At 36.2% G+C, this 22,585-nt stretch overlaps 1 protein-coding gene across 5 annotated transcripts in view; it reads left to right on the top strand.

Annotated features, from left to right (window-relative positions):
• PMS1 (PMS1 homolog 1, mismatch repair system component) overlaps positions 1-22,585 on the top strand; it is a 98,679-nt gene that overhangs the window by 15,523 nt on the left and 60,571 nt on the right. For all 5 annotated transcript variants that reach the window (XR_004350764.1, XR_004350765.1, XM_032637865.1 and 2 more), the window contains 2 exons: positions 2,469-2,571; positions 21,044-21,207. Coding sequence is in view for 3 of the 5 variants with exons in the window: in XM_032637865.1 (XP_032493756.1) it covers positions 2,469-2,571; positions 21,044-21,207 (267 nt within the window). In the remaining 2 variants the exon portion in view is untranslated. The remainder of the gene's footprint in view (positions 1-2,468; positions 2,572-21,043; positions 21,208-22,585) is intronic.

Here is a 22,585-nt window from a genome sequence, read left to right as displayed (position 1 = left end):
CTTGAAACTCAGTAACTGGACCAGACAGTCAGTTTTTAATAACTGATAACTAATATAACCTCTAAGGACTTCTAAAACTTCTTTTAAAATAAACCTCTCATTTTAAAATTATTTAAAATAAATTTATTTATTTCTTTTCTTGACACCACTAGATTCATTCACTGCCACAATTCCTCAATGTCTCTAGTAGGAAGCACCAGTAATAATTTGTAATATTGGAGATGCTCCTGATGGTGGAGTTGCTACAGATTCGAATGTGTTAGCTGCTTCACAGCTAACACATTCTGAACCTGTGCCTCATCCAAAAAAAGGTTTCCTGCCCAGGACACAGGGTCATATGATGAAATGAACTCTTGAAATACAATTTTTTGCTTTGAGGAACACACTATATTTCATGAATTTGTGAAACGTGCTTAGGCATGTTATCTTTCACTGTCTTTTGAAGTGAATTGCAAAGCATTTCCTATCTAAATAAATTTCATAGTACCCTAAACATTCTAGTTTTTTAAAATTTGACATTGGAAAACAATATTGTGTTCTCTTTTTTTTTTTACCATAACATAAATGTTACATTATGACCACTAAGGTCCTATTTTGTTTTTTAGCACTTCAGTTTATCTTGGCTGGAGTATATTTATTATTCACTAATGTGTTTAAAGGATGAACACGTTGATATCTGTAAAATGCCCTTAAGTAGTTAACACAAAAACCCATGTAACCTTATAAAGTATTAGCATCATCTTCATCTTACCATCACCGTCCTCTTAAAATGATAGTGTAATCATTTATTCAGGACCATCTAGCAAGCCACTGGCAGGGTTAGTACTAGAACTCAGAGTTTCAGGGCTGCCTTTGCTCAGTGACACCAGCTTTAGGTCAGGTGGCTAGCTCTTTGGAGAATAGAAATGGAATTCAGTTAACCTTGGCATTTTGGAGAAGTGGTTGGTTAAATGTAGAATTGTTTTTAAAGGGACAATCATAGAGTAATTAAATTAGAAACAGGAAAGAAAATCTCTAGCAATTTCTGTCTTCTTTGTTTTAAACAAACTTTACTAGAGGAAATCACTGTTGGACACAATAGAGTTGGGATGTAGGTAGGAAGATTGAGATTGGTTATCAGGAAAACTTTTAAAGTACAACTTTTGAACCATGGAATATATTTTTAGAAGAAGTAGAATAATCACTTAAGAGTATACAGAGGCTCACAACTTTGTTTCAGGTACAACTCTTTGAGGGAACAGTTTTGACAGAAATAGCGGCCTGCAGCAATGAGCCTCTAATAAGGATTTTATGGACGTCACCCTTAGACAGAACCTAATAGACTCTACTAGGACTGTAAGCTAGAGAAACCAAATTTTTTTTGTGGTGACTCTGGTTTTCCCTTCATGGTACCGACATGTTCCACAGAGCCATTTGGCCTACCAGAAATCAGGGCATGGTTAGGACTTGGTGACAGAACCATTAAATGTAGACCCAGCTGGACCTGGATGAGTTCCAACAGTGGAGCTGTATATTTGTGGCTTCTTTCTAAATTATATAGATTTATTTTAAGCTAGCTCTGCTGAGTTCATGGATGGCTGAGAAAGATTGCTCCCAGTTTTGGATCAACATTACTCACTAGAAATGTGAGGAGGCTACCCTTTTCTGAATCCACCCTGCTTTTTTTTGCCAGCATTCCCACTGCCCACCTATGGTATTTTCTGATAATGGAATGTTTTACTACTGTCATAGCATGTACACTTCTAGTAATCTCACAAAGTAGGTAAATAGAAAGCTGAGGGTGAGGATGGCTCAGAAGAGTTCAGACATTCTTAATATTTATATTTCTATGACTGTAACATCTTAGGAAATATTTTCATGCTGAATGGAATCCTTTCTTACATGTTTTAATGCTAGTTTTTTAATTGATAAAAATTTTACATTTAAAACAATGAGTTCAAAGCTTGGGTTTAAGAAAACTGCACATAAATATACATATATGTATAATTTATTTATTTTTACTCTTTTGAACCATTAACTTGAAATAGAGAAGTGCAGTTTTATCAGAATATAAAGGAAGGAGGGAATGATCACTTTACAAAAGGATTTTTCACTTTGCCAACAAATTTATGGGAATTGTCTGTTAAAAAGCAAGCTTCCCTAATGCAGTTGATTTGATTTTACAGATGTAAGTCATTTAATACATACAATACAAATAGCCATTTCAAGTATACTGATTTGTGTATGTTTTAATTAAGGTAAAATATTTGAAATAAAAATCGGTAATTTGCAACATAGAAAATGTAAGCTAGCCTATTGCTTATTAGTGTAACTCTAAGGAATATTTCAAGAGAAATGGTTGTAAGACCTTATTAAGTAAAACTTCTATCAATCAAGGAAATATATAATTATTATTTTAAATCTAATTTTACAATAAGCCCACTGCAATAACTAAAATCATAATTTTATTAGAGTTTTTTTTATTCCAGGTTTTAATTACGACAAGGACTGCTGCTGATAATTTTAGCACCCAGTATGTTTTAGATGGCAGTGGCCACATAATTTCTCAAAAACCATCCCATCTTGGTCAAGGTAAGAGAGAAGCTTTGTAGCATTCTTTGCCTTTTCTGTCTTGTTTGTTTTAAAAAAATTGTTTACTCCTTAAATTCAAATGTATTGCTTTGGGTTTGTTTCTGATAAAGGCTGGTTAACTTCCAAGTGAACGTTCAGCCTTACTTTACCTGCTAATCTTTTAAATACATAGAGTTGTCCTCAAGAGGAACTGTGTGAAAGACTTTGAGCGACAATATGGATTAGTTATTCTGTAAAACTCTTAAGAGCAGTTGTTTTACTATTGCTGGATCGCTAGTGTCTTCTTTACATATGAAGGATAATATTTTCTTTAAATGCCTAAAACATTATTGATTTAGTAATCATGATAATAAACCGTCCTGTCAAGATATTATGATTAAATAATTAATTTAAAATATACCTGTTTATGGAAAACTTCAAACATACGTACAAGTAGGTAGAATAGAGCAGTGGTCCCCAATGTTTTTGGTACCAGGGACCGGTTTTGTGGAAGACAGTTTTTTCACAGATGGGTGTGGGGGTGGGGGTGAACTCGAGCATGGGGAGCGGCAGATGACACTTCGCTCACTCGCCCGCCACTCACTTCCTGCTGTGCGGCCTGGTTCCTCATAGGCCGTGGACTGGTAGCGGTCCACGGCCTGGGAGTTGAGGACCCTGGAATGGAGTAACCATCACTCAGTTTCAATAGTTATCAACTCATTACTAATGTTTCATCTAATACTCTCAGCCACTTCCTTCCTTTCTATATTATTTGAAGCAAATAAATATATTATAAATTATATCATATATAAATATAATATTCTATTTGTAATTTAGTTCTTTTTTTTACATTTTTTTTAACTTAAAAATTTTTTTAATTTATTTATTAATTTTTTTGGCCACGCACACCACACGGCCTGTGGGACATTAGTTCCCCAACCATGGATTGAACCTACGCCCCCTGCATTGGAAGCGCAGAGTCTTATCCACAGGACAGCCAGGGAGGTCCTGTAATTTAGTTCTCTAGTGTTTTATACACTTATGTAATTTTAGTACGTTTTAATTGACATCTTATATTTTTAAGTTCCTCTACTACTTATTTACTTCTAAAGAAAAAAATCTCTTCAGGCTTGAGTTTCACATATTTCCTTTAATCTTTTTCATGCTGCTAACTTCTGGTAATGGGATCTATAAATTTGAGAGAATATTAAAGATATGCCCTGTTTAGAGTCATGTGCAAAAGAATGATTAGATCTGAAAAGGGACTTCTGTTGTTGTTGGGGGTTTGTTTTTGTCATTTGTCCTTCCAATTTTGTTGTAAGTTCATTTAAAATTTTTGGGTTCCTCATTGTAATTTATCAAAGCATTATATATATATTTTTAAACATCTTTATTGGAGTATAATTGCTTTACATTGTTGTGTTTCTGCTGTATAACAAAGTGAATCAGCTATACATATACTTATATCCCCATATCCCCTCCCTCTTGCGTCTCCCTCCCACCCTCCCTATCCCACCCCTCTAGGTGGTCACAAAGCACTGAGCTGATCTCCCTGTCAAAGCACTATATGTTTTTCTGTGGTTTCTTCCCTCCAGTTTTCATGTTAAATTATTGGATTTATTTTTTTTTAAATGACTTCTCTTTGTCTTCATTGAAATTTATTTTCTTGTATCTTAATACTGATAGCAAATTTTCTCATCCTTTCTCTTATTTTATAAATCCTCAAATTAGTTACTGATTACTTTTGCCCATTAAGAATTATTTTTGCATCTACATAAAGAGTTAATAGGGCTTCCCTGGTGGTGCAGTGGTTGAGAGTCTGCCTGCTGATGCAGGGGACACGGATTCGTGTCCCAGTCCGGGAAGATCCCACATGCCGCAGAGCGGCTAGGCCCGTGAACCATGGCCGCTGAGCCTGCGCTTATGGAGCCTGTGCTCCGCAACAGGAGAGGCCACAACAGTGAGAGGCCCGTGTACTGCAAAAAAAGAGTTAATAGGAATTCTTAAGAAAACACACTTTTTTCTCATTTATTCAGTTAATAAAAATGAGCTCAAGTCTAATAGTGATTTAATTTGATGTATTATATTGTACATGTTTTAATTAAAAGTAATAGATTGTGATTCTTTTTCTTTTTTATGTACTGAAGATAAAGACAAGGAGAAGGCATTTTTTAGTATTGTCCCTATTCAGAAATGCTCTGACCCCAGTTCTTGAGAGTTGAGATTAAGAAACCATTAGGAGATATTTGAGTGGCTAGCCTATGGAGTACTTTGAAGTAATCTAGTCACCTTATAAAACTTAATTGTATTTATTTTTATCTTGGTAGTAGCCAGTCTAATCTGGATGGCCAGTGGCTCTGCATCACTCATACTGCTCATGCTTTTCTGTATCCATCTCCATGGGAACTATGAAATAACAATCCTTAAATATGGTGTCCTTCTGATCTTTGCCCAGTCGCTTATTGATTTTTTTTTTCTTGCTGACGTGAGTCTTCTCTACTTTAGTGAGACCACATAAGCATATTAAGAAATTTCTACAGTCAGTAAATGAACCTTATTTTCTTTAGCATATTCCTTTTATCTTAAGAAACTACCCACTTAGAAGGTCAACATTTGCGAAACCAGTCACTGCCTTTCGTAACTCACTTTTTTCCTCCAATTACAGCTGGTTGCCTAGGAAAACAACAAAAAGTCAAACTCTTAGTTTCTTATTGCTCTATGTAGACATATAAAAATCCACAAGCACTTTCAAAAGTCTTTTACATTTATATTGCCTTAGTGCTGATAGTTTTTGAGTGATTGAATCACAGACTCACATTTCACCACCTGTCATTTAAATATTTTCTGTGTAAGATAAAACTACAGTACAACCATCCTAATTAATACCTGTGCATTTAGGGTTCTTGTAGATTAATTTCTGCTGTGGTGTGAATATACTTGCTTAGCAGTTACTCCTCATATCATCTGATAGGATGATGACACCTGTAGATAGCCTAACTGTAGATGCAGGGACAACTTACGACAAAATCTTTCTTAGGCATTGGAAAATCCATTACTCTTTTAAAACATGTTTTAAAATGTTTAAGAATAGTTTTACTAGAAATTCCAGTTCTGGTTTTTCCAGATGTAGGTATTTGTTTTATGGATTAATTTAATCATTTAAAATGATTTATGTGTTTAATAGAATGTCATTTTAAATTACCCTTCTGTTCAGTTCTAAGACATTTTTAAAATTAACAAGAAATGTAAAAATAAACTTCTAGCTTTTAAATTCTTTTTACCAAGAACTCTGACTAAATTATTTGTTTTGGCCGTATCTTTTTTCTGTCATCGCTTCTATTCTCTTTACCCTAGATAATCAACATTAAGCTTTCTAAGTTGATTTACCGTCCTGGACAAATTCTTTTAACACCTCCTAGTACTTCTGCCTTAGGAATTTCTCAGATATCAAAAGTAGTATATTTAAAGTACTGTGATCAGGGTATATCCTTTCCCTACTCTGTTATTAGAGTAATGCATCATGTTCTTTGTAAATCTCTGCTATGTGTGATTGTGCAGGTGTTGAAGGATTTTTTTTTTCATGTTGAGAATGGAACTTTATTCATTAAATAGTTGAAGAAAACTCTGATACAGTCAAGCAATCATACCTCTTTACATTAGGAGTATAAATAGCTGCTTTTATAAATGGCATAACATAGAGTCATGTAAAAATATAACAGAGAGCATATTACAGACTGCAGTTTAATTCTGGTGTTTATAGAATGTGCTAAAGTTAGAGAGCTGAGCAGTTCTCTTGTAAAACATGATAGTATACTAGGGCCTCCTCCCTATTGGCCAGTAGTATTACTTGGTACTTTTTTTAAGGATATACATTTCATTTGGAATCAGCAAAGTTTTCCATCATTAAGTTTTATTTGAACATATATATAATTCTTGGCTTACTGGTAATTCTCAGTTTGTTCAGAGAAAACAGTTTTAGCTGTTGAAGCAATAATTTATCAATTAATATATGGATTAGGTACAGTGTGGTCTTGGATGCAGAGATATATTTAAAAGCCAACATACATCTTTTCCTTTCATGAACACATATTTTGCCCTACTGATTTCTGCCTACCTTCCTTTCCCACCATCTGTCCACAGCTACAGTGTATGTCATTATATTTGCACAGGCTAGTGGAGAACACAGGTGAGTGAAAGGAATTCACAGACGAGTGGAGAACACAGATGAGTAAACAGGCAATGACAGTAAAAAGAAGCCACCAGCTGCCTAGAGGAAGGTGAGCAAATTTTTCAGAAAAGATAACATTTGAGTTTGAAGATGGTAGTAAGGAGGGGTGAGAGCATAACCTTTCAATAAGAGAAGAATGATGGCTCTAGAAGATTTCGGGAGACCATTGCTCTCTGTGTAACAATGAGGGAGAAAAACACATAATTTAAAATCTTGTATTTTTTTTTTAAATCTTGTATTTTTAAAAACTCATTGGAGAACTGTGTCACAAAGAAATTAAATGAACCAAGTTCAAGAGGAAGATGACCCTTCTTAGGTGCACCTAGGCACAAAGAGATTGGTGGCTGCTTGTATCCCTGAGAGCATTAACTGAGCCTGGAGGCATAGGCATGCAAAGGAGCAAGCCTACTATAGACAAGGGATCTTTTATGGCCCTAGGAGAAACCAGCTGAACTTTATCAGCCACATGTGAGCTGACATGACAGATTGGAGGATAGGATCCTCAAACACAGAGCTAGTTCACCCAAGAAGCCAAATCTCATCAGGACTTTTGCTGAGTAAGCAGTGGTGAAGAAAGTTGGGACTGAGCTAGAGAGAGAAATATCTTAAAGTCTTACAGTACTTAGATCCCAAAGCCTTGCTAGAGGCAGAGAGAGACCTGATTCCATCCTCAATACATTTGAAACCAGAAGTGAACTGGAACTAAATAAAGGAGCAACTCAGCTCCAACCCAGATGAACTCCTCTAATTATATATTGAAGAGCTCTATTCTTCACTCTAGCTGTTTGATGAGAAAGTGAAGTACGTTCACTGGGGGAAAATATCTATTTCAATATCTATCGTTCTTTTATATATTATGTCTGATGAAAATAGAAGTATTAAGAGACATTAAGAAAGGAAAGTGAGGTTCATAGTCAAGAGAAAAAATAGTTGATATAAGCAAACTTGCAGATGTTTGAATTAGGGACAAGAACTTTTAAAACTGTTAAAGAATGTAGAGGAAAAGATGGTCAATTGGTAAGAAGGTGGAGAATATCAGCAGAGAAATGGAATTCTAAAAAAGAACCTAATGAAAATTCTAGAACTAAAAAATGTACCACTAAAAATAATACAAAGAAGTATAGCTAAAAAGCCAATAAAGTAGATAAACTGGTATACTAAGCATGACATAGCAAAGTTCTGTGAGAATGTTTGGAGGTAGTAGATGCAGATTAGGTAAGAAAATGGTAGCTTGGATATTAGGTTATGATGGGCCTGTTTTATCATGGTAAGGAGTTTGTACCCTTTCTTGCAACCAGTGATGAGCCCCTGAAACTTTTTAGGTAGAGGATGGATATCATGCTATTTAAAAAATTAACCAGTAAGACATTATAACTCCTACCGTAATTTATGTCTTACTGTAAGAGATGTTATCCTGAACTAAGGTTTGAGGAGAAGGAAGGAACTTGACATAAATTTGAGAGATATTTTGGGGATAGAATGGATAGGGCTAGGTGACTTAAGCAATATTGGTAGTAAGAGGTAGAGGAAATCTAGAGTACCTGCTTTTAGAAACTGTTGGATGTCAGTGTTATGTGAGAAAGGGAGGATAGATGTAGTATCAGACTCAAGAAGAAAGATTATGAGTTCAGGTCTGTGTGTGGTGATTTGAGGTATCTTTGGGATATCCAGGTAATAATTTTGAATAAGCATCTGTATATAACTTGAGTGTTACAGGTCTAAGATATATATCTTAATTATAAGATGCACGTTTTGACATCTCTGAAAACAGGTTGTGGCTTATAATAAATGGCTTCCTCAAATCCTTTTTGGACAAGCAGTTTTGCATTGTTTGTAATTTGTGTGTTGATTTCAGGAATAAACAATTTTGTATTTTCTTTCTGAAGCAACAAATGCTTTATGAGACCTAAAAAGGGAAAATAGCCACAAGTGAAAAAAGCTGTGTTAAATGCAAAGCGTTGGCATTTCACATGCCAAGCATTGAAATTGAAGACACCAGAGGAAATTGCCTTATCCATGGGGCTAGTTAAAAGTAATATCGAAGCATGAAAGTCTGGTGTGACTAGTTCTGTGTTGCATGGGACTGTTGTTAAGGCATTGTAGCATACTTTAATTGGCCTGTTTTATCTTCTTTAGAGTTTCATAACCGTATGGTGTTTCTTACAGTTTTGATGAAAAGAATCATTGGCATATGAAAGGCAGTTGAAGCTGTTGGAGTGGAGGAAAAATCTAGGGAGAACGTAGCGTGAGATGAGCAGAAGGCATGAGAGGTTTCAGAATAGGGTGTGATGTGAATTCTTTTGTGAGTGTGACCTCTGTTTAGCAATGGAGGCAGAGTGCATACTTGTTCTGCGTGCATTCCTTGATCTGTCAGCTTTACCTCAGAACTTAACAGTAGCTTTTTTACTTCCCTAAGGCAGAGAATACCAGCACCACGGTGTTACTAGTGAGGAATACTGTGGTGTTCCTAGGACTTTTGTTCTTTGGTGGAAGTGACATGTACATTTAGGCCAAGAAAATACCCTACATAAAAATGGAGGGAGGCCAAAAAAAAAAAACCACTTTAAATTGTTAGTACAGTCATCCCTCAGTATCCGATTGGTTCCAGGGCCCCCTGCGAATACCAAAATTCTCAGATGTTCAAGTCCTTTATATAAAATGGTGTAGTAGTTGCATATAACCTACATGCATCCTCCCATATATTTTAAATCATCTCTAAATTACTTATAATACCTAATACATTGTAAATGCTATGTAAATTGTTGCCATTGCATGCAGCAAATTCAAGTTTTGCTTTTTGGAACTTTTTGGATTTTTTTTTCCCAACTATTTTGGATCTGTGGTTGGTTGAACCTGCTGATGCAGAACCCACTGATATGGAAGGCTGACTGTGATATGCTAATGAAGCACCTAATCAAGAGAAAAAAAGCAGAAAAACATGAGGTGTGAGCAAAGTAGAAATACAGCTTTTCCTTTGGTCCTATTCCACAAAGATCTTTTTTTCCCTAACCTTGTTTTCTTTGTTTTTTTCTTTTATAGTAAATTCCCTTTCAAAAATTATAAAAATACAATGTGTGCTTCTTTAACTACAGAAACAATTTAAACAAAGTTTCTACTTACTACCTTATTTATTTTATTTTCTTTCTTCAGTACATTCATTCATTTGTTCAAAAATTTTTAGTTAATTGCCCACAGCTTATTAGTCATTGTTTGCAGTGCTGGGGATTTAATGGCAAACATGGTAGACAGTTACTTGCTCTCATGCTCCTTGTATTCTAAAAGAAGAGGCAGACACAAGTTTTTTCAAATATTGATCATTTCTAGGAAGAAATAAAACGTGATTTAACTTTGGGAGCAACAGCCTTTGATAGGGCATTCAGGAATGGATTCTCTAAAGAGGTGTTACTTAGATTGAGACTGAAGGTTGATAAAGGAGTTAGCTGTGCAAAGGGTAGGGGATAGAACGCGTGCAAAAGCCCTCAGGTGGAAAGAAATCTGATGCGCTGGAATAACAGAAGGAAGGACATTGAGAGGAAAGAAGATAGCCATAGTGAAGGTTATATAGGACCCTGTAAGCTTTATCCCTCTTTATTCTTAACTCTTTTCTGCAGTTATTACCCAATGTTACTAAGAATCATTTAAAACATTGAGTTCCAAGCTATTGGTAGGATTTCCCCAACATGATATCTCTTACATTTTAAAAATCCTTATTTAACAGTTATATTGTAAATGCCAGCTACATTGCCATCTTCTGTTTACATTCAGGTCTTAAGATTCTTTGATCACCAAGTTTATTTTCTTCTCTTATTGTGAAATCTCTTGTTTTGATATAATTGTCACTTGGTTAGTGTTCATCCTCCACTGTTTTCATCATATATACTTTGGTTGATATACTTTCAAATCCTTGCAGGTCCCAAACTGTCTACATTTTGCCCATATACATATCATATCTTGATGTAAGTTTCTTAATTACACCTAAGTAGTTTGAGGTTGTCTTCTACTGTTATAGATAACAAATTTGATGCTAGTCTTTCCTCATAAGGAACTTATGCTTTCTGAAGGTTTGGAAAACCTTTCCGTTCTCCTTAAAATTTAGGACTTCCAGTGGAGTGTGGTGTCTTTTTTTTTTTTTAATTCCTACTTGTAATGCTCTAAGCTCTTGAAACCTGCACTCAAGCCTTTAACTCAAGAAGATTTTCTTCTATTATTTATTTAATTACATCTGCATTTGTTTCTTTTTCTCTTCCTGGAACTCCTGATTTTATGCTAGGCTTCTAAGTCTTATATTTCCCTCTTGATTGTCATTTCTTTGTGTTTTTGCCATTTCTTATGAGCAGTAGGTCAAAGGTTGACCTTTGCAGCAACTTTCAGGTTTTTTGATTCCAATTCACAGTAAGAAATACATTTTACATAGCAACCCAGTTTATACAAATCTAATCAAAACAAAAATTCTTAATGCAATATATACACTTACTATGTGTGATGCATTCTATTTTTGTTCTCGTTTAGTCTATTTGTATTTTAGTTTTTCTTGTTTGTTTGTTTTTAATGCTAGTTGCTGTATACTGAATCAGTGATTCTTAACCAAGGGCAATTTCCTACCCCCACCAGGAGGCATTTGACATTTTCTGGAGACATTTTTGATTGTCACAACTGGATTGGGTGCTGATTGCATCTAGTAGGTAGAGGCCCAGGGATGCAGCTACACATCTTGAAATGCACCAGTCAGCCCCCACAGTAAATGTTTGAGAAACCATGCACTAAATTGTTTGTTTGACTTTTCAGTGCTTTGTATCTCAACCCTGCGGTACATTCATTAGAATCATGTGAGGAGATTGATTTAATAAGTCGGGATTAGCTGGTGACTGGTAGTTTTAAAAGTTGCTCAGTGTTTGAAAAAACACAGACTTAACGGTTTATGGCCTTGAGAAAGCATCCAGTAGTAATTTCATGTTTTTTTCCCAACAAAAGCTAATTATTAACCTGATATTTAAGCAATATAATTTTTATACATTTATTCAACGTTTTTTCTTTTTCTTTTTTTATTGAAATATAGTTGATTTACAATATTAGTTTCAGGTGTACAATGTAGTGATCCAATATTTTTATAGATTATGCTCCATTTAAAGTTATTAAAATATACTGGTTATATTCCTTGTGCTGTACAATATATTCTTGTAGTTTCTTTTATACAAAGCAGTTTGTACCTCTTAGTCCTCTACTCCTATCTTGCCCCTCCCCCTTCCCTCACTCCACTAGTAACCAATATTTTGTTCTCTACATCTGTGAATCTGTTTTATTTTTTCCATTCATTTGTTGTTGTTTTTAGATTCAACATATAAGTGAAATCATACAGTATTTGTCTTTCTCTGTCTGATTTATTTCATTAAGCATAGTACCCTCTAGGTCCATACATGTTGTTGCAAATGGTAGAATTTCATTATTTTTTTCATGGCTGAGTAGCATTCCATTCTATATGTACACCACATCTTTTTTATCCATTCATCTGTGGTTGGACACTTAGGTTGTTTCTATATCTTGGCAACTTAGGTTGTTTCCATATCTTGGCAATTATAAATAATGCTGCTATGAACGTTGGGGTGCATGTATCTTTAAGAATTAATGTTTCTGTTTTCTTCAGATACATACCCAGGAGTGGAATCGCGGGATCATGTGGTGGTTCTATTTTTAGTTTTTTGAGGAACCTCTATTCTGTTTTCCCTAGTGACTGCACCAATTTACATTTCTACCAACAGTGTGTCAGGGTTTGCTTTTCCCCACATCCTTACCAGTTTATTTGTAGTCATATGATAGCCATTCTGACATGTGTGAGTTGATAACTCATTGTGGTTTGATTTGCATTTCTCTAATGATCAAGCACTGTTGAGCATCTTTTCACATGCCTGCTAGCCACCTGTATATCTTCTTTGGAAAAATGTCTATTCAGTTCTTCTGCCCACTTTTTAATCAGGTGTGTTGTTTTTTGACATTGAGTTGTTTGAGTTGTTTATATATTTTTTATGTTAACTCCTTATTGGTCATATTATTTGCAAATATTTTCTCTCACTCAGTAGGTTGTCTTTTTGTTTTGTTAATTGTTTCCTTTGCCATGCAAAAGCTTTTAAGTTTATTTAGGCCTCATTTGTTTATTTTTGCTTTTGTTTCCTTTGCCTTAGGAGACACATTCAAAAAAATATTGCTCTGATTTATGTCTGAATGTTATGCCTGTGATTTCTTCTAGATGTTCTAGTCTTATATTTAGATACTTAATCCATTTTGGGGTTATTTTTGTAAGTGGTGTGAGAAAATGTTCTAATTTCATTTTACATGTAGCTGTACAGTTTTCCCAGTACCACTTATTGAAGAGACCGTTTTTTCTCCATTGTATATTCTTGCCTTCTTTGTCATTAATTGACCATAAGTGACTGAGTTTATTTCTGGGCTCTCTATTCTGTTTCACTGATCTATGTGTCTATTTTTGTGCCAGTACCATACTATTTTGATTACTGAAGCTTTGTAGTGTAGTCTGAAGTCAGTCTGATACCTCCAGCTTTGTTCTTTTTTCTCAAGATTGCTTTGGCTCTTCAGGATCTTTAGTGGTTCCATATAAATTTTAGAATTATTTGTTGTAATTCTGTGAAAATGTCAAGGGGTATTTTGATGGGGATTGCATTAAATGTGTAGATTGCTTTGGGTAGGATGTACATTACAATATTAATTCTTCCAATCCATGAACACGGGATATCTTTCCATATCTTTGTATCATCTTTAATTTCCTTCATCAGTGTTTTATAGTTTTCAGAATATAGATCTTTCACCTCCTTGGTTAAGTTTATTCCTAGGTATTTTTGATGCAATTTTAAATAAGATTGTTTTCTTCTTTTCTTTCTCTGATAGTTAATTATTAGTTATTTCATTATTACCATCAGGTTTCTGTATATTAATCTTGTATCCTTCAACTTTACTAAATTCATTTATTAGTACTAGTAGTTATTTGAGGGGAGACTTCAGGGTTTTCAATGTGTAATATCAAGTCATCTGCAAAAAGTGAGTTTTACTTCTTCCTTTCCAATTTGGATTATTTTTACTTCTTTTTCTTGTCTGATTGCTGTGGTTAGCACTTCCAATACTATGTTAAATGGAAATGGCAAGAGTGGGCATCCTTGTGTTGCTCTGTTGAGCATGATATTAACTGCGTTTGTCATCAATGGTCTTTATTATGTTAAGATACATTCCCTCTATACCAACTTTGATGAGAGTTTTTATCATGAATGGTTGTTCAATTTTATCAGATGCTTTTTCTGTGTCTATTGAGATGATCATGCGATTTTTATCCTTTTTGTTAATATAGTGTATCAGATTGATTGATTTACAGATGTCAGACCATCCTTGCATCCCTGGAATAAATCCCACTTCATCATGGTGTATGATCCTTTTCTATATATTGTTGAATTTGGTTTGCTAATCTTTTGTTGAGGATTTTTGCATCTATGCTCATCAGAGATATTGGCCTGTAATTTTATTTTTGTAGTGTCTTTGGTTTTGGTATCTGGTTAATGGAGGCCTTCTAGGATGAATTTGGGAGCATTCCTTCCTCTTCAATTTTTTGGAATAGTTTGAGAGGATAGGTATTATTTCTGCTTTATATGTTTGGTAGAATTCCCATGTGAGCTTCTCTGGTCCTGGGCTTTTGTTTACTGGGAGTTTTTTATTATAAAATCAGTTTCACTGCTAGTGATCAGTTTGTTCAGATTGTCTATTTTTTCCTGCTTCAGTCTTGGAACATTATATTTCTAGAAATTTATCCATTTCTTGTAGGTTGTCCAATTTGTGGGCATATGACAGTTTATAGTATTTTCTTAAGATTTTTCCGTATCTTTGTGATATTGGTTGTTATTTCTCTTCTTTCATTTTCTTGTTTATTTGGGTTCTCTTTTTCTTCATGAACCTGGTTAAAGGCTTATCTATTTTGTTTATATTTTTAAAAAACCAGCTCTTGATTTCATTGATCTTTTTTATTGTTTTCTTGGACTCTTTATTTCCTCTCTGATCATTATTATTTCATTCCTTATGCTGATTTGGGCTGTGCTTGTTCTTTTTTTCCTAATTCCTTCAGATGGTAGTTTAGGTTGTTTATTTGAGATTTTTCTTATTTCTTGAGGTAGGCCTGGATTGCTATAAACTTCTGTCTGAGAACTGCTTTTGCTGCATGTGATAGATTTTTTAAAGGTGTGGTTTTTTTTTCATTTGTCTCAAGGTATTTTCTAATTTCCTTTTTAGTTTCTTCATTGACCCATCAGTTTTTTAGTAGCATGTGGTTTAGTCTCCACGTGTTTGTGTTTTTCCCACTTTTCTTTCTGTAATTGATTTCTAGTTTCATACTGTTGTGGTCAGAGAAAATGCTTAGTGTAATTTCTGTTCTCAAATTTTTTAAATTTATTTTTATTAAAAAAAATTTCTTTTTGCTGTACGCAGGCCTCTCACTGTTGTGGCCTCTCCCATTGCGGAGCACAGGCTCCGGATGCGCAGGCCCAGCGGCCATGGCTCACGGGCCCAGCCGCTCGGCGGCATGGGGGATCCTCCCAGACCAGGGCATGAACCTGCACCCCCTGCATCGGCAGGCGGACTCTCAACCACTGTGCCACCAGGGAAGCCCTGTTCTCTTAAATTTTTGATAATTGTTTTGTGGTCTAGCCTGTGATCTCTAGCATGGAGAACATTCTGTGTGCACTTGAAAAGAATGTGTATTCTGCTGTTTTGGATGGAATGTCCTGTAGGTATCTATTAAGTCCAGCTGGTCTAATGTGTTATTTAAAACTACTATTTCCTTATTGATTTTTTTTTTTCTGGATGATCTGTCCATTGGTGTAAGTGGGGTGTTAAAGTCCCCTACTATTATTATATCATTGTCAATTTCTCCCTTTATATATGTTAATATTTGCTTTATATATTTAGGTGTTCCTCTGTTAGGTGCATATATATTAATGAGTGTTAAACTCTCATTTTGTATTGATCCCTTTATTATTATATAATTCTCTTCTTTGTCTTTTGTTACAGATTTTGTCTTAAAGTGTTTTTTGTTCGATATCAGTATTATTTGCCCCAGCTTTCTTGTTATTATTTGCATGAAATATCCTTTTCCATCCCCTCACTTTCAGTTTATGTGTGTCTTTAGCTCTAAAGTGAGTCTCTTGTAAGCAGCATATAGTCAGGTCTTGTTTTTTAATCCAATCAGCCATCCTATGGCTTTTTTTCTCTCTCTCTTTTTTTTTTTTTTTTTGGCCATGCCCCATAGCTTGTAGAATCTTAGTTCCCCTACCATGGATCAAACCTGGGCCCTCAGCAGTGAAAGCCCAGAATCCTAACCACCAGGCTACCAGGGAATTCCCAGCTACCCCATGTCTTTCTTTTTTTTTTTTAATAAATTTATTTATTTATTTTTGGCTGTGTTGGGTCTTCATCGCTACGCGTGGGCTTTCTCTAGTTGCGGCGAGCGGGAACTACTGTTTGTTGCAGTGCGTGGGCTTCTCATTGTGGTGGCCTCTCGTTGCAGAGCATGGGCTCTAGGCACATGGGCTTCAGTAGTTGCAACACGCGGGCTCAGCAGTTGTGGCACATGGGCTTAGTTGCTCCATGGCATGTGGGATCTTCCTGGACCAGGGCTCGAACCCGTGTCCCCTGAATTGGCAGGCGGATTCTTAACCACTGCACTACCAGGGAAGACCCTACCCTGTGTCTTTTGCTTGGAGCATTTAGTTCATTGACATTTAAAGTAATAATATTGATAGGTACGTACTTATTGCGATTTTGTTACTTATCGTCTGGTTGTTTCTGTATATTTTCTCAGTCTTCTTCTTTTAGGTTCTTTCCTTATGATTTGATGATTTTCTTTAGTGGTATGCTTGTCTTCCTTTCTCTAGTTTTTGTGAATCGTATTTTTTTTTTTTTTTTTTTTGGCTGCGCATGCCGCTTGCAGGATCTTTTCCCTGGCCAGCGATTGAACCTGGGTCATGGCAGTGAAAGCCTGGAATCCTAACTACTAAGCCACCAGGGTACTCCCTCTATTGTAGTTTTTGATTTATGGTTACCGTAGGGTTCATATATGTTGACCTATAACTGTATCTACTTGTTTAAAACTGGTAGTCCTTTAAGTTCAAACACATTATAAAAGATCTACATTTTTTTCCTCCCTTCTCCCACATTTTGTGTTTTTGATGTCATATTTTACATGTTCATTTTTATCCATTAACTGTATTGTAGTTATAGTTAATTTTACAATTTTTTGTCTCTTAATCTTCATAGTAGCATGCATATTTAAGTGGTTGATGGACAGCCTTTACTATATATTGGTTTTTGCTTTTTTTTTTGGCTGTGCTATGCAGCTTGTAGGATCTGAGTTCTCCGACCAGGGGTTGAACCCAGGCCCGACCAGGAGTAGAACCGGGGCCCTCGGCAGTGAAAGCTTCGAGTCCTAACCACTGGACTGCTAGGGAGTTCCCTATATTTGTTTTTAATAGTGGGATTTTACTTTCCAACAGATTATTACTTATTGTTGTAGCGTTTTCTTTTTCTTAGAGAAGACCTTTTAACATATCTTTTAAAGTCATTTTATTATTGATGAACTCTTAGTTTTTGCTTGTCTGAGAAGTTCTTTATCTCTCCTTCAATTCTAAATGGTAATCTTGCTGGGTAGTATACCCTAGGTTGTAGGTTTTTTCCTTTCAGCACTTTATGTGTATCATGCCACTCCCTGATGGCTTGCAAAGATTCTGCAGAAGAATCAAATGATAGCCTTATGAGGGTTCCCTTATATATGACTCTTTGTGGGAGGGGTTTGTTGCCTTTAGAATTCTCCCTTTATCTTTAATCTTTCTATTTTAATTATGATATGTCTTGATGTGGGTCTGTTTAGGTTCATTTTGTTTGGGACCCTCTATGCTTCCTGTATTTGGATATCTCTTTCCTTCTTCAGGTTTGGGAAGGTTTCAGCCATAATTTCATCAAATATGTTTTCGACCCCTTTTCTCTCTGTCTTCTCCTTGGACCCCTACAAAGCAAATGTTAGTATGCTTGATGTTATCCCAGAGGTCCCTTAAACTCTTCTCATTTTTTAAAATTTGTTTTTCTTTTCATTGTCCTGATTGGGTGATTTCCATTATTCATCTTCCAGATCACTTATGCATTCTTCCTGTATCACCAAGTCTACTCTTAATTCTTTCCACTATGTTTTTTGTTTCAGTTATTGTATTCAGTTCTGACTGGTTCTTTTTTGTTTCTTTTTAGTTCCTTGTTAAAGTTCTCACTTTGTTCATCTGTTCTTTTCCCTAGTTCAGTTAGCATTCTTATTACTAATGCTTTGAACTCTATCTAGTAAATTATTTACCTGTGTCATTAGTTGTTTTTTTCATGGGTTTTCTCTTGTTCTTTCATTTGAAACAAATTCCTCTGTCTTCTTATTTTGCTTAACTTTTTCTGTCACTATGGAATTTGGTGAAACAGTTACTTATCTTGGTCTTGTAGTGGCATCCTTGTCTGGGAGCATCCCTATACTGTCTGTGTGTGCCAGGTGCCTTTGGTGGGAGAGCTGGATTTTATATGAGCATGAGTTACATCTTCCCCTATGGAGTAGTGGCAGCTTTCACCTTGGTTGGGGAGTAGGGCTAGAGATAGATGGGCTAGAACCAGAGTCACGTGTGAGCTGGGGCTTCTCCTCTGCTCAGTGGCCAATACCACCCTATTGGGGATGGGATCAGGTCCCATGTTGCTGGAATAGAAGGTCTGAGGGTCAGGTCTGAGCTGGCTCTCTTCCCTCTAAGTGTGTGCTCTCCCCTCCCAGCATCGGCACACTTGCCCTCAAGGGGAGCTGGAGCAGGAGAGGCTGGTGTGGGTGCTTCGCATGGGTCGGGGTGCAGGCTGTGGTGGTCCTGGCACCAGTTAGAATTCCATACTACTCTTGATCTACTCTCTCCAGGAGCACTAACAGTGGCTGACTTCAACCCTGCTCAGATGCTGCATCGGGCCTGAACTGGCTTCACCCTCTGCAATTGTGCATTCTTTTCAGCCAGGACAGCCCTTGCCCTAATGTGGAGCTATGCTGCAGAGCAAGAGGGACCAGGGCCGATGCTCAGTGTGGACTAGGCATGCACCATGGCTGTCCTGGCACCAGAGTTCTGGACTATTCCCAATCCACTTCCTTTGCAAGTGCCAGCAGTGATTGTCCCTACCCCATTTGGATGCTGCCCCAGGTCCAAGCCAGCCCCATCCCCTACAACGGTGCACTCCCTTTGGCTGTGGCAGCCCTTGTCACAGTGTGGAGCTGTGCCACAGAATGAGCCCAAGCCAGAGTGGATGCTCAGCTTGTCTGAGGTATGTGCTGGGGTGGTAGTGGGAAACAGGCCAGAGACCTGGGCAGTTTTAATCTGCTTCCTCTGCCTTATTTCAGGAGTAAGCGAGCATGTGCGTGCTCTTCATGAGTGGAGTCTAGGTTTCTTATAGCCCCACTGTCAATCCTGCTGGTTTTCAAACCACCTGAAGCGACTCCTCTTCCTGGTGTTGGACCCCAGGGATGGGGTACCCAGTAAGTGGTTCAAACCGCTCACTCCTCAGGGAGGATCTCTGAGCCTGTGTACTCCCTCCACATCTGTGCCCCCTCCAAGAAGAGGAGGGGGATTACACAGACTTGCTTCTCTTCCCCTCCTGCTTGATTTCGTGTGCATCTTTCTTACACCTTTGGTTGTATAAGAGTCTTAATGCCAGTCTCCCGTTTGTTTTCAGTAAGAATTGCTCTACAAGTAGATGTATTTATGATGTGTTAGAGAGGGGAAGTGAGCTCTGTATCCTCTTTCTCTGCTATCTTGATCCCACCCCTCAACTTTTTAGTTAAATAAGTTAAAAGTTAAAAAATCCTTTCGTTAGATTATCCTGTGTTTTGCGTATTTGTTGTTGTTCAGAAGATGAGGTAAATTAAACCAGGCAATTAGATATTATTTCAGATAAGAATTTTTTTTTATTTGAAGTATAGTTGATTTACAATGTTGTCTTAGTGTCTGGTGTACGACAAAGTGATTCAGTTTTACATATATACATTATTTTTCATATTTTTTCCATTATAGGTTATTATAAGATATTGAATATAGTTCCCTGTGCTGTACAGTAGGACCTTGTTGTTTACGTGTTTTATATATAGTAGTTTGTATCTGCTAATTCCAAACTCCTAGTTTATCCCTCCCTCCTGCCCTTTCTCCTTTGGTAACCATAAATTTGTTTTCTATGTCTGTGAGTCTGTTTCTGTTTTGTAGATAAGTTCATTTATATCATATTTTAAATTCCACGTGTAAGTGATACCATACGGTATTTGACTTTCTCTGTCTGACTTTTTTCACTTAGTGTGATAATCTGTAGGTCTGTCCATGTTGCTGCAAATGGCATTATTTCTATTTTATGGCTGAGTAATAGTCTGCTGTATACATATACCACATCTTCTTTATCCATTCATGTGTCAGTGGACATTTAGAGTGCTTCCATGTCTTGGCTATTGTCAGTAGTGCTGCTGTGAACATTGAGGTGCATGTTTCTTTCTGAATTAGAATTTTCTCCAGCTATATGTCCAGGAGTGGGATTGCCGGATCATGTGGTAACTTTTTTTTAGGGAACCTCCATACTGTTTTCCATAGTGGCTGTACCAGTTTACATTCCCACCAACAGTGTAAGAGGGTTCTTTTTTCTCCATACCTTCTCCAGTATTTATTATTTGTAGACTTTTTAATGATGGCCATTCTGACCAGTATGAGGTGATAACCTCATTGTAGCTTTGATTTACATTTCTCTGATAATTAGCGATGTTGAGCATCAGATAAGAATTTTTAATTGAATAATTAAGGTTATCACATATGCTGTTAGCCTTATACCACCTATGTATTTCAAAGTGCAGAATAAGCATCATCACCAGGTAGTTTGAATATCAGCAGATTTCTTAAGATACTGTACATTCTAGTAAGCCCATGTTTCTCTGCAGTGGTAGAAATAAGATTATTCTTGTTTAGATCACATAGAAGGGATCATACTTAGCAGGTCAGACCTGTTAAAATAGGAGAGCCTAGCAAGGGATCAGAATAGCTTGCAAGGTTGAGCCTTCTTTGTGTTCCCAGAGTTTGAAGAGGGCTGGCCTTCAGTGATAAAAGGGATTAATTACTGATTGTAGGTGGATTTGAAGATGTGTGAAGTTCCTTCCACATCTAAATATGCTTTCCTCTTATCTGCCAACAGGTACAACTGTAACTGCTTTACGATTGTTTAAGAATCTACCTGTAAGAAAGCAATTTTACTCAACTGCTAAAAAATGTAAAGAGGAAATAAAAAAGGTCCAAGATCTCCTCATAAACTATGGTATACTTAAACCTGACGTAAGGATTGTTTTTGTACATAACAAGGTAAGCATTACTGTACTTTCTACAGGACTTTTTTGGTATATGATATAATAAAGGGACAATGTATTTTATCTAAATCAGATATGTAAAGAGTCTTCTTTCAAAATTTGTCCACATTTGTTTAGCTTTTTCTTTATTGTTTAAAGAGCATCTTTACTTTGTTACCTTGTATCTATATGAAATCTGATTGAACCTTTTATTTCTTAATTTCTAAGATAGGTGATTCTACCAAGAGACTTTTCCATCCAAGAAATGTTTGCTTCCTAAATATGACGATGAGTAAGACTTGTTCTTTTCCTTTAAAGAATTCACAATTTAGTAACATTTTCCACCTTCTATTCTAAACTGTTCTTTCTTTGGAAGAGTTTTTTGTTAAGTTTTTAAAGGAAACTACCTCATTTCCATTTTTCAAAGCAGGGCTGATAAGGAATTCCTCCTGTTGCTTGATGAATCTTAGGGGAAAGAAAGGTTTACATATCTTCTGATTGTTATGTTTTTCATAAAATTCCACACATGCACTTCAAAATATTTAATGTAAGGTGAGTAGAACCAACCACACAGCAGAAGTTTGGAAACCTGATGGGGAGTAGAGAGTTAACATTTATTAAGAGTGTACACAATGCCAGGGCCTATGCTAGGTGTGTAAAACTCCTATATCCACAGCAACAGCCAGGTGAGGTAGACATTATATCAATTTGCAGTTGTCCTCTGAACTCAGAGGTTTGATACTCTGCTCAGTGTTGCACAGCTGGTAAATTGTTGAGATGGGTTTCAAAACTTTACCTGCCTACAGAGTATAGGTTCTTCACACTCTACTGTTCTGTCTTCCCATTTTAATACTACATTACATTTGTGTAGTTCTTTTCCAGGTTTCAGAGCACTTACAATAACCTTGTGGGTTAGACAGCCTTATCTCTATTTGTATGGGGAACTTGAAGCTCAGAATGATCTAAGGAATTGTTTTCTGTTTTACAGTAAGTAATACTACTGAGGTCAGAACCCTTTTTCATCCAGTTTTCTTTCCACTCCATGTCTTTTTACTTGTTATTAAGAAGATTCCATATTAAACCAAGTTATGGTGGAATATATATGATCAAAATCTTTGGTCATCTTAAAAAAATAAAGAAAAACATTAAGAATAGTCAGCCACCTGTTCCTGCTGGCATAGAGCTCAACCAAATGATACCTTGAGATCCCTTCCAGCTCTATCATGCTAGGATTCCTCAGGATGTTGATAGATAGAGACTCATCCTGTTAATATAAATAACCCTATGACCTCTTGATCCAAAGGACATTTAGTCATTAAAAGTTGAATTACCCAAGTTAAGAAAATATTAAGGGCAGAAGAAACAGTGAACAGGAAGGGAAAACAAATGGAAAA

The sequence above is a fragment of the Phocoena sinus genome, chromosome 7 (assembly GCF_008692025.1).
Source record: "Phocoena sinus isolate mPhoSin1 chromosome 7, mPhoSin1.pri, whole genome shotgun sequence".
Lineage (NCBI taxonomy): Eukaryota > Metazoa > Chordata > Mammalia > Artiodactyla > Phocoenidae > Phocoena > Phocoena sinus.
This window is presented reverse-complemented; position numbering and strand designations above follow the sequence as displayed.